Source organism: Cololabis saira, chromosome 13 (assembly GCF_033807715.1).
Source record: "Cololabis saira isolate AMF1-May2022 chromosome 13, fColSai1.1, whole genome shotgun sequence".
Lineage (NCBI taxonomy): Eukaryota > Metazoa > Chordata > Actinopteri > Beloniformes > Belonidae > Cololabis > Cololabis saira.
In genome coordinates, this window is record NC_084599.1 from 15,373,839 (window position 1) to 15,386,142 (window position 12,304).

General features: G+C 41.9%; 1 protein-coding gene across 3 annotated transcripts in view; it reads right to left on the minus strand.

The window, feature by feature from the left end:
• Nucleotides 1-3,847, minus strand: part of nhsa (Nance-Horan syndrome a (congenital cataracts and dental anomalies)) — a 69,348-nt gene extending 65,501 nt beyond the window's left edge. For all 3 annotated transcript variants that reach the window (XM_061737921.1, XM_061737919.1, XM_061737920.1), the window contains exon 1: nt 3,402-3,847. In XM_061737921.1, coding sequence (XP_061593905.1) covers nt 3,402-3,681 — 280 coding nt within the window. In that variant the 5' untranslated portion in view covers nt 3,682-3,847. The remainder of the gene's footprint in view (nt 1-3,401) is intronic.
• Nucleotides 3,848-12,304: the final 8,457 nt, after the last annotated feature.

Below are 12,304 nucleotides of genomic sequence, written 5' to 3' on the forward strand. Positions count from 1 at the left end.
GGCCCTCGTCTAAAACCTTACAATGCTGTAGTGAGTGTCAGGCGGCGTGACCTGATTTCTGTAAGCTGAAACACGCAGGACGACTGTATTCATCTGCTCCAAATATAACAATATTCAATAATACCGATTTCAACCCAAGCAAATCTGTCAGAAAATTAATCTGAGTCGAGTAAAATCTCCTGTATTTGTCAACTGTAAATGTTGCGCACTTGTTTGCAAGAAACACATGTGTCCAGCTAAATTGTAAGAGAAGTGGGTTTACCTGAAAGATAAAAGCGTATTGATCAGGGCTGTTCATGCTGGGTGAACATATTTTTTGAGAGATTACAATATTATTTTGATTCTGAACAGGCAGGAAGGAAACCTTCTAATGCCAAAGAAATTCGCCTGCCTTTCACAGTTTCTGTTTCTCCGACTGTTTATGCCGTACAAAGCTGCGTTACAGATTTATGACGATTTCCGTCCTGCATCCATACGCCAGACGACAAGGGTCCCGGAGAGGTGAGGAATCATTACTCCCTTGGTTGCTGCTCAGCCTGGTTCCTGGGACTGCTGCTTCTCGCTGTCTGGTGTTGTGTGGCGGTCCCTGATGCAGCCGCTACGAGGAATGTGTTTGGATTGCCAGCCATGTGCTCCTGGACTAGGAAAAGCTACGCGGCCGCTTGCCGCCGCAGCTATTACAGTTCCCCCTTCCACATGGAGCCAGCGTAACTCAAAACCCAGTAAAGTGCTCTAACATGGGACTACGCTACATGGCCCGGTCTGCCTGCAGAGCTCTGATGGGAGTCCAGGACTGACGTTGATGGGGTGTCAGAAGAGAGCTGTCCAAACACGGAGAGCAGGGATATTTGCCAGGCGCCTGGTGTTTTTTCCTTTTCCTAGAGAATTCCAGATGATGTAAGACACTATAAACCTTTATCTCCTAACTGCCAAAAGTGTATTATTTATCTATGCAGAAACATTGTCAAATGCTTAGTTAAGTGCCAGCAGCTTCTGCCAACTGCCTAGACAGCTTCTACACGTCTTGCATTTCCTGAATAACTGAGAGAGTATAAAAAGCTCAACATGAGATGAACCAAACGTGACAGAAACTACACTTGTAGCTCACATATTCACACCCACATGAGTAAACACCTCATCCAGGGTTTGTAAACATACATACATGCAAATTTGATTTCATCAGAGGGCATTAAACATCAGCTCAAATGATATCCATCCAATTTACCATCAGACTGTCATAGCAACCAGCAGGGTGCTTCAATGGGACAGCATTCGTCATACCTCAACGAAAGGGTTAACATCTGCCTCAGCATTTTTCAGCGTGTGGCAGAGTCATTCTCCTGCGATTGACCCCCGCCGCCCCCCCAGGTCTTCATGCCTTACACTGCTCCATTTACATCAGCTTTCATTCAGATGAGAGGGCAGCACTGCTGCTGCATGACACCATTCATATGAAAAGCACAATTAAGAGCAATTAGGCTTCATGGGGTGAAATGGGGTTCACTCGAGTCTCTACGCGGAAGATCTCCTGAACTGCCTGATACGGTGATATACATTTGTAGTTAAATGATGTCTAATGCAGCACTTTGTAGTCCGCTCCACAGTCGGCGGCATGACTGGACGGAGAGCAGTTCATTTGAAAGTGTAGCTCTGATTACAGCGTCACTATATCGACTATATTAAGCAGCAGTTGTGTGCAAATCAGAAGATTGCCGGTTCTATTTCTGGCCCGCCATCTGCATGTCGGAGTGTCCTTGGACAAGATGCTGATCCCCACATGATTGTGTATGTGTGTTAGGCAAAACACTGCTTAGATCCAAACTGCAAATCTGTGCAGATGAATGACAGAGATTGATCACAGAGGTCTTTGACTGGTCACTATGACCAGAAAGGTGCTATAAATGCTGTGTATTTACAATTTAATTTAAAAATAAAACAGTTAAAATAGATCACCAGCACTTGAACTGGTCTCAGGCAAGATTTATAAGCTTTTGGTGAGTGTCTCTGCTGACAGCATCAATACGGTTTAAGAGTGGTCGTTTTTCTCTCCCCCCACCCCCCCTTTCTTTTTTTATGTGGCAGGCAGCTTTCCATCCCGCACATAAATACCTTCAGGGAAAATTACCCATTCCCAGACCACAGGAAGCGAGGTCTGGGGAACATGCGAGGACTTGCTGAACCTAAGCTAAATCCACCGGGGTATAACCTTTCCGGGGATGGAGGGGCTTCTGCGGCTGGGGGGGTCGCAGGAGAACACGCACGCAGATATCTCCTCGCCCCCCGGCCGCACGCTGCGTCACCGGGTCATGGTGGATTCCTGCTCCAGCGGCCAGGCAAAGTTCAGGAAACAACGCAGAGCAGAGAAAAGGGTTGGTTTCAAATCCTCCACGAGCAGACCACGCCGAGGCGGCGGGTTCAAAGACGCCGACATGTCGGCTCTTCTGAAGTCACATAGAAAGACGCAGGTGAACGCGCGCGCCCCTCGCGCGACCAGGTGTTGTGACAAAAAGTGATTTCCTGCCAGAATCTGATTTCTTCTGATTTCTGGCCGCGGGAGCGCGCACAGCAGCCCGTTGAACGATAGCGCTAAAACGTCAGATTTTCAGATTATGAAGCTCAAGTCATATTTAGGCAGAAACAACTTTTCGTTAACTGTATTTGGCCTTCAATCAATTTTTGGCAGGTGAAAATGCATGCCTATTTTGTGTTGTAATGGTCCTTTAAAAGAGTTAAAAGCAATCCTGTGAGCTCTAGTATTTATACTATGAAGCTCAAGAATGAGATCAAATCACATTTAAGTAGAAACAACCTTTCATTAACTGTATTTGACCTTCAATCAATTTTTGGCAGGTAAAAATACCCATTTTCAGGGGAGAAATCAGATTCTGGCAGGCAATCACTTTTTGGCACGACACCTGTGGACGAAGTCACCTGAAATGTTACCTGTTGGTTGGAAGAAGGGGGAATAAAGCTCTTACTGTGGTGGTAATAGTAATGTAATAACTGTCTGATGGCAGGAGGACCGGACACGACCAGACTGTCACACGCCCCTCCGCGGGGACGGACGCGCACAAACTTGACGGCGACGCTACAACTCAAGGCTGATTTATGGTTCCGCGTTACACCAACGCAGAGCCTACGGCGTGGTGCGCGTCGCTGCGTACCCTACGGCGTAGGTTCTGCGTCGATTTAATACGGAACCATAATTCAGGCTTTAGTACTGTATATCTACACCGTGCCGTGTACTTTCAGTCTTGTAGTGATGTAATTGTAACGCCTGTGCTACTTTTGGCAAACTTTATTTAAATACGTCATTTTTGACTTTTTTTAAAAAAAACCTGGAGAGCGACGTCTCCGCGCACAGGTAAAATAAGAAGCAGGTAAAAGCTGTGAGTACTCACGCACTGCCTCCTGCTTGGGGTCCAGCTCGGAGCAGCCGTGCTGCAGCCGGCTGATCTTGCCCTGCAGCCCGCGGACCCGCTGCTGCGTGGACGCCAGGTCCCGCTCCAGCTCCTGGAAGATGGAGCAGGCGTGCCTGGCCAGGTCCGACAGCTGCCGCAGGCTCCGGGACAGAGCCGCGTTACTGATGGACACCAGGTCCTCGAACACCGCACCCTCCTCGTTCGGGACCCGGTACCTGCACAGCAACTGGGGCTCCACGACTCTTTTAGCGAACGGCATGGTTGTTTGGGACCGGGTGTTAAATCCTGGCAGAAGTTGTCCCCGCGGCCGCTGCTCCGGCTGCGGTGAGTTCAGCTGCGGCCGGTGATGCCCCCCATCCTCTCCTCCGGTACAGGGGACTGCTGCTGTGCTCCGAGCCGCTGCGCCGGGTCATCTGCTGCCCCGATGCTGCTGGGTTTTTTTTTTTACTGCTCCAAAGTAGAGGTGGTTTTTAAAAAAGAAGGTCTGGAGGAAGACCAGGGGTGGAGCTTCGGGGATTTGTGGACGAGGAGTCGTTGTGGATCCGCAGCCACCGCGGAACCGCCCGGCGGTCCCTGTGATGCTCCTCCCGGGGCGTGAAGTGTTAGGATTGCGTTATATGACACAATGCTGGGAAAAACCACGGAACAAGGATTAAAACAAGAAGAGGGAACGTGTACAGCTGATTAAATTATCTTTAATTATCTTTTTTTTTTGTGATCAAATGTTTTTATTTATTTTTCATGATTTTCTTATTATCAACGGTGGCATCCACAATGATGTTAAACAAACCTTTATGAATTTATGAATTGATTAGGATCCCCATTAGCTGATGCAGTACATCAGCTACTCTACATTAACACATATTCTCACACCCTTCCAAACCCACCTCTTGGACCTAAGCATTCCATGAAAACAATTAATAATTAAAGCTGCAAGCAGCGATGAACGGGCCCTCGCCCGGGCAATTTCCACCAATAAAGGTCAAGGACTCAAAACGAAGTCCGATGACACCACCCCCATGACTCTTTATGTCAAACCATTCAAAAGTTATGGCAGAAAATAGGGACAGTCAAATATGGACCAATCAGATGAAGGGGCGGGGCTGATTTGCACCAATTATGTTCAAGGACTCAAAACCGATTCCGATGACACCACCCACGAGTCTTTATATCAAACCATTCAAAAGTTATGGCAGAAAGTAGGAACTATCAAATATGGACCAATCAGATGAAGGGTGGGCGCGCTTTTTGGCGTCTATCGTCGCCACAGTAACGCTTTTGACTGCTTTTGAAAAGTAATGCCGATCGTCACAGGGTCCAGACGCACATTTTGATGTATAACACACCTGGGTGCACGTTACGGTTCGGGAGAAGAAACAGCCGAAGAAATGGCATAAATTGCGCCAAAATGACACGATTAATTCAAAATGGCCGACTTCCTGTTCGGTTTCGGCCATGGTGCCAAGAGACTTTTCTTTAAGTTGTGACATGATACAGGTGTGTACTGATTTTCGTGCATGTACGTCAAACCGTATTGTGGGGCTTGAGGCACAAAGTTTTCTAGGGGGCGCTGTTGAGCCATTAGGCCACTCCCATTAATGCAAACTATTAAATATCAAATTTTTCGCCAGGCCTGCAAAATTGCGTGCAAAATTTGGTGACTTTTGGGGCATGTTTAGGGGGGCAAAAAGGCCCTCATTTCGTCGGAAGAAGGAAAAACAAAAATTCCTACAGATACAATAGGGCCTTCGCACTGTCAGTGCTCGGGCCCTAATAAAGAAAAAAAAAAGATAATACAAAGATAATAGAACAAAGGACAAAATAAAACAAAGGCAAAACATTTTACCTGCTGCCATATACCAAAATAAAATATTTTGTTGTTTTGCATTATGGATTCGGGCTGTAGATATTTCCAGATAGATAATGTCAAGAAAAGTCAGATACCAATGGGAGTTGTTAAGCGTGTATGGTGGTTTCCATCCTACTGCTATTATGATAATATCTTTAATTATCTTTAACAATTCAACATTAGGTATAAACCTGCTTCTTTAGTCTGTATGCCATGATTGGTTGTTTGTTTATTTTGGTCATTTCCAAAATAACAATTCAAATATAAAAAGAAATGAAAGAAAAGAAAACAACAAATAGACATGAAGTTAATGTTGATATTGCATTAAAACAAGACCAAAAAGGTGTAGGCTGAAGCTTAGCTTATTACGCCTACCCGTTTATAATCAATATCGGTCAACTCCTACATATACCGATACAGAACTGTAAATCAATTAAAAAAAAACTTCTCATATACTTTTTGTATATTGAAAACATTCAATATACTGCATAGACCTATTATCTATTTAAGTTCCGACACTTACACAAACACTCATACAATATGATCATTCTTAATGAGCATCTTGTTCTTCAATATTTTAAATATTTGGTATGTACTGCACTCTTTAATTTCCATTTCCAAAACATTCCACAGATTAACCCCATGAACATCTATGTTTGACATCCGTTCTGTTCCTTGTTTTTGTGAACATATATTCCTCTCAGTTCATATGCACTTTGTCTTTGCTGAAACAGCTTCTGGATACAGTGTGGAAACAGATTATTTATAAGCCTTGTACATCAACAGTGATATTTTGAAATCAACAAGTTCATTAAATTTGAGCATCTGACAATTAATAAATAATTTATTTGTTGGTTCCTGATAACCGTATCTGTTGATAACTTTGATTGCTCTTTTTTGAAGCAAAATAATTGGATTCATGATTGTTTTGTATGAATTCCCCCAAATCTCCACACAGTATGGTAGTATGAGAGAATGATACAACATTTGTAATGCATCAGTATTGTAAAAGGAGCATCCACCAAAAACATAGGCTGTTTTTGCAATCCATTATCAGATACTATTTATGAACACAGTAAATATTATATAGTACCTACCACAATCTTTACTGTGCCCTTGTAAACATGTAAGTCAGTATATTGTATGATGTGGCTGGTTTCTGCAGATGTTCACAGGTGTTTGGCACTTCTTATTGTACTATGAAAAAAGTTATGTAGACCTAATCATTTTATCATTTCAACCAGTCTTCACCAAGGTGAGAGAGGCCAGATGGGAGGAGAGGATACTTGGGATGATGACAACCAATTAAACAAAATCTTCTTCAGCTTCATTCACTATACGTAAACACGAATGAACAAGTGAATTTAAATGCATAAACAAAGTAGACTGCGGAACAACGGGCAGGAGAAATGAGAAGCAACCTCCTGAACTTAACTAAGTAAACAAGTAACAGCCTCTTATTGGAAAAGTACTGCAGTCAGATATTTCTTTAATAACTACCCCAGAAGAGACATCTGTAGTCATGGAAAAGTTATTCATCAGGGTGAAATTAATGGCTTTCTTAATGCAAACAAAGCGACTAAGGAAATCGCTGAAATACAAACGTTGGGTTAAAAACTGGCCGAGTTATTATTAGAACCTGGAAGGGTAGTGTTCTACAGGATCACCTTTGATGTACATGATCAGAGGTCCTTTAAAACACTTGGCGAGATGCAGTTGAACTAAATGAATAGAATATTTACAGAAAGAGCTTTTTCACTCAGACGATGTGAAGAAAACTCAAGGCCCTGGGGCTAAACAGCTGTACAGCTTCACTGAGGCTGATTAAAAAAAATCCATATGCTCGAAGGAACAAAGACTGGACTCTGGAACAAAGGAAAAGGGTCATGTGGCCTAATGAGTCCAGAGTGACTTGTTCCAGGGTGATGGGTGTCACAGAAAGAAGAACAGTGAATGAGGTTAAAACTCCTCACAGCTAATGTCTGTAGTACAAACTCTTTCATCAACAAAACAGACTTTTGCTGAAAAATGAATGCAAATTTGGGGCAAATAAATGTAATCCTGCATAAGGTTATTGTGATGATGATACATTTGAGTGTGCAGGCTATAATCAAAGATGGTGCATAATATATTAGACCATGTGGCCTTTTCTTTATTATTTAAATTAATTATTTATTACATTTTTTGAATAATTTAAAATAATATTATACTAAATATAAATACATAAATATACTATAAATATTATATTATAAACAATAAATATATTATATTATATAATTGACATTATATTATAGATTCATATTATTATTATATACTTAAATGATATTTTAAATAATTAAAAAGTATTATTATTATTATTATTATTATTATTATTATTATTATTATTATTATTATTATTATTATTATTATTATTAATGCAGAGGCAGTGAATTCCATATATTTATTATTATTGTAACAAATATAATTAAATAAGTATTTGTTTGGCATGGTGCACATAAAACCTGCTTCTGGTACTCGTGTACTATTAGGTTTGTAAAATACCTTTACTCTTTCAAAAAGGCTGTGGTTAAAAGGTTTGTGCAGACTGAATATTTCAAAGAAATGATTCCTCAGTGTGAAAAGTGCGAGGAGGTTCGGTCCTCCAGCCTCTGCAGTGGATAATATTGTGAAAACATTCAGGGAGTCCAGGCAAAATGTGTCAAGGCCAAGACAAGAGGCTGTCTATGGGTACACATGGCTTCTGATCCGTCATGCGGTGAGAAATAATCATGCCACCGTGACCAGGGCGCTATGTAGGCTCAGGAGGAGAACTGTGGAAACCACCGTCAGACGGACAAAAAGACAGTAGACACAGGCTCTGTGGTTGAACGAGGCCGCAGTTGTTTTGGAAATAAAAAAGAAAGAGACTTTGAGTTTCACATTCAAACGATGAAGAGACCAGGCTGTTGTTGGCAAAGAGTGAAACAAACACATCTTTGACAATATGGGGGTGTATCACTGCCCGCAGGATGGGTTACTCCCATGAGTGTGTTAATAACATCCATTCAGACTCGGATGTGTTGCCACCATTCACCATTTAAGATCTAAGCCATCCACATTTATCTGCTATACTTCCAACTTTCAAACAGCTTTTAAACTGATTTAGTCATTTATTTCCCTAAATTCCTTACAGTACAATTTTATTATTATTTATTCATTTCTCATACCCTCGTGTATCCTGTTCAGTCACATGTAAGAGATCAACAAAATGTCTCAACGGTCATGTTAGTGGACTGTTGGACGCAGTGTATAACTTTCCATCGACTCAGCATATCTTTGTAGCCTACAAACACGTCATTAACGAGAGATCTGAGGGGAATTTTCTTGATAATGCTCCCACAACAACTTCCTTGAAAATTAATGAATGACTGAATTGATCCTTGCCTTTTTCTCCTACTGTAAATGGACTAATTTGGGGTGTTGAAATGTTGGTGAACCACATCTGGTTTGGGCAGCTGTCTATGATGCCTTTTTTCCTATTTTTCTGACATCTTGTTCAGGAAATGATAATCGAACGATGAAGATTATAGTCATTATAGAGTCTGTGATGGGGATACTGTTATTACACTCCAACTCTTTGAAAAGGAGAAGATTTTCAGAGGTACAAAGTGATTTCGGACAACAAAAAAAATGGAGATGCTGCACAATTGGTAATTGGACAAAGATGACAGCTTTTACAGTTTAATTAGCTGAAAATGCTCCGGAGATCTCGACCCGTTAAACCTCTCGTATGTCGCATCTCTGCCTCTGCTTTCAGTTCTGCGTGTGGGCCCGACAGCCGGAGCTGAGCTACATTCACATTTGCTGAATGAGGCTTTAGCTAAATCCCACCAGCTGACGGGGCCAGAATCGACTGAGGTGACGGTCCCAAAGCTCATCCTGTGGCCTATCTAATGTCCACACCAGAAGTGCAAACCTTTGCAAAGCCCAGCTGGGGACAAAAGAGGGACAAGAGAAGCGACGTATGCCGTCATCTTTGAGTAATGTCGCTGCAACAAAAGGGCGAACTTAAACAGATAAAAGCTGATAATCTTTGTTGGGAGGGCTTGGCTTGATCATAGCCACCATGGGAAATATGTATAGACACATTTAGTCTTCACTGAACTTAATAAGGTGTTCATGTACAGTATATTCCTCATTTAATTTGATGACATGTCAGTGCACTTTAGTGACTTGAATGGTGTGACATGTGGAGATGGAGGAGCCCGGTTCTCTCAGAGCCCGAACTAGCACAATAATGAACCATGTGAACATTTTAAGTCAGTGATAGCTAGATGGTAATTATATTAAGCAGGCGTATACTTAGAGACATCTCACAGCTGACATATAGTAGTTTCCTCATCAGGCTCAGCTGTCATCTTGAGATGCAATGCAAACACTTTAAAGTGGTATTTATAGTTCAGCCAGATTGGCTCCCAGTTAAGTCACCTGATATAATGACTGCACGCCCTCCTCTCCTGGGGGTAGAAGTTGAAACAAAACCTACAACCACGAAGGAGACGCTGGAGGTTGACCCGGCAGGTACCGACACGTACGTAAACTGTGGCAAAATATTGGTTATGGCACCGAGAAATTCCAAGCGCCTCGCTGCCGTCTGCCAGGCCCGTCTCCCAGACCCAAGTGTAACTCACTCCGACTCGTTTATCATTCTCCCCTCATTTCCTCAGATGTGGGAGCAATCTGGTCCGCCCTCATACGGGCAGACACTTCCGGCAGCTCGAGCAGATCAAGACCCACTTTCACTTTGCTCTCTCATTAGGAAGAGAGAGAGAGAGAGAGAGAGAGAGGAAAAAAAGCTGTCCCGTGATTTCAGTTCCCAAGAAACACTTTTTATATCCTCAAAATGTTTCACATGCAGCTGTTTCCAGAAGAAACAACAAACATGACACGCCAAAAGTTTTTGACACACCAGTAACAAACCGAAAACAGTTTTTAATTACAATGATGGCAACTTCAACAGAATATGTACACAAAATAGAATTACACCATATTCAGCACGAAATGATTGTTCAAGGACAAGCAAGTATTTGGTGTAAACTTTCCCAGAACCAAGCACAGACTTGAACTCTTAAGAAACTCTCACACAGATGTTTTCAAGGATATGAATTAAGATGCTATTGTTTTTGGTCTGAGAGATCCAATTTAATGAGACCTTCAACTTTATATTCAGCTGCACGACCTTTAAAGGCAGATTTCTGTGCCTCTCAGTGAGACATCTGCACCTGCAGACAGGTGTTTTGGTCCACCTCTCAGCTGTCTCAGGGTTCAAGGGTGTCTTCTCCAGACTAAATGTTTCAGCTTTTTCTACAGATGTTCAGAAGGATTTAGGATCAGGGCTTTTTTTGAATTTGAATTTATTTATTTAAAACAGGGATAATGCACAAAAAAAACATTATTCTTGTAAAACAAGAAGAGATGCTTTGAGCCAGGTTATAGCAACAATTGCTAATTTCCGCCTGTAGTCCCTGGGCAGGTAAAGTGCTAAGCAGATACAATATTAAGATTAATTGAAATAAGACATAATAACCATAATATTAAAAAATTTGACAGAATGCACTAATAAATAAAAGCACGGAAACAAGAGCGCCAAATCATAAAGTGCACAATAGAGACCAACAGCACATACACTCTCTCTCACTGTCATCACACATTCAAACACATACACATACAATACACAGATAAAAATCATCCTCATCCTCAACCACACTCATAACCAGACACATACACACACTCACATAATACTCAACAATGTGTGCAAACTTGCTTACTTAGCAACCAGCGCTTTGACAAGCATGAGAATGTGTGAGGATTTGTACATAGAATAAGTTCTGTGGGAAGGACATTCCACTGACCCATGGCCACACAGGAAAAAGAAGAGCTGCCAAACTGAGTTCTACGTTGAGGAATACTACACTCACCCCTCGTAACAGATCTGATGGGACAAGGCTTCAGAATAGTCCCATGTTTTGTTCGTGGTCATTCTTGGGTGTTTTATGTGTGTTTTGGGTCATTGTCCTGTTGGAAGACCTATGACCTGTATCTGACACCAGGGTTTCTTACACTGGGCAGCACATTTCCCTCCAGAATAGCTTGATTCTCTTGACTTTTCATTAAATTCTGTACAGATTCAATACACCTTGTGCCAGAAATAGATATGCAGCCCCGGAGCACGACCAAGCCTCCATACTGCGTAGTTGCTACACTGCTCTTTTCTTTGAATAAATACGTTTTGCATTTGTGAACATAGAGCTGACGTGACGCTTCATTTTGTCTCATTTTCCCAGAAGCTTTGTGGTTTGTCAATATGCATTTTGAGGAATTTCAATCTGGCTCTTTGAAGATTTTGTGTTCAACAGTGAAGTCCTCCTCGATCATCTTCCATTAAGTCCACTTTGGCTCAAACGGTGATGGACGGTGTGATCTGACACTGATGTCCCGTGAACTTGGAGTTCACCTTGAATCGCTTTGCAAGTTGTTTGTGGCTCTTTGGTCGTCATTCATCTAATCCATCTCTTCACTTTGCATCAATCTTCCTCTTGTGGCAAAGTCTGGTCAGGTTGGCTACAGTCAGTTAAACGAGCATCGAGCTGCTCGGAGACTTATAACCGCGACCTTTAACATGCCTGTCTATAATTTTCTTTTTGATGTCCTCAGCCAACGCTCTCCTTTGTTTTCCTGGGTCCATGTTCAGGGTTAGAACACCATCAAAGCAAACAGCAGTGAACACTTTTAATTAGTCATGTCACTACGGTCAAATTATTTCAATCTTTTCTGGGGACACCAACTAAATTTGTTGAGGCCAGTTTTTTTTTTCATTTTTATTATCAATAAATCAGTGTCTGATTTTCATTGGTCAATTTTCAGTAAATTCGTTTCAAATTCTTTCAGTGACCATTGTGGGATTTTCTTTCTTTAATGAAAGGGTAGCAACACATTTGTCTAAATATTTACATGTGTGTAGGACGAAGCTAAAAGATATTTTGGGAGAAAAATG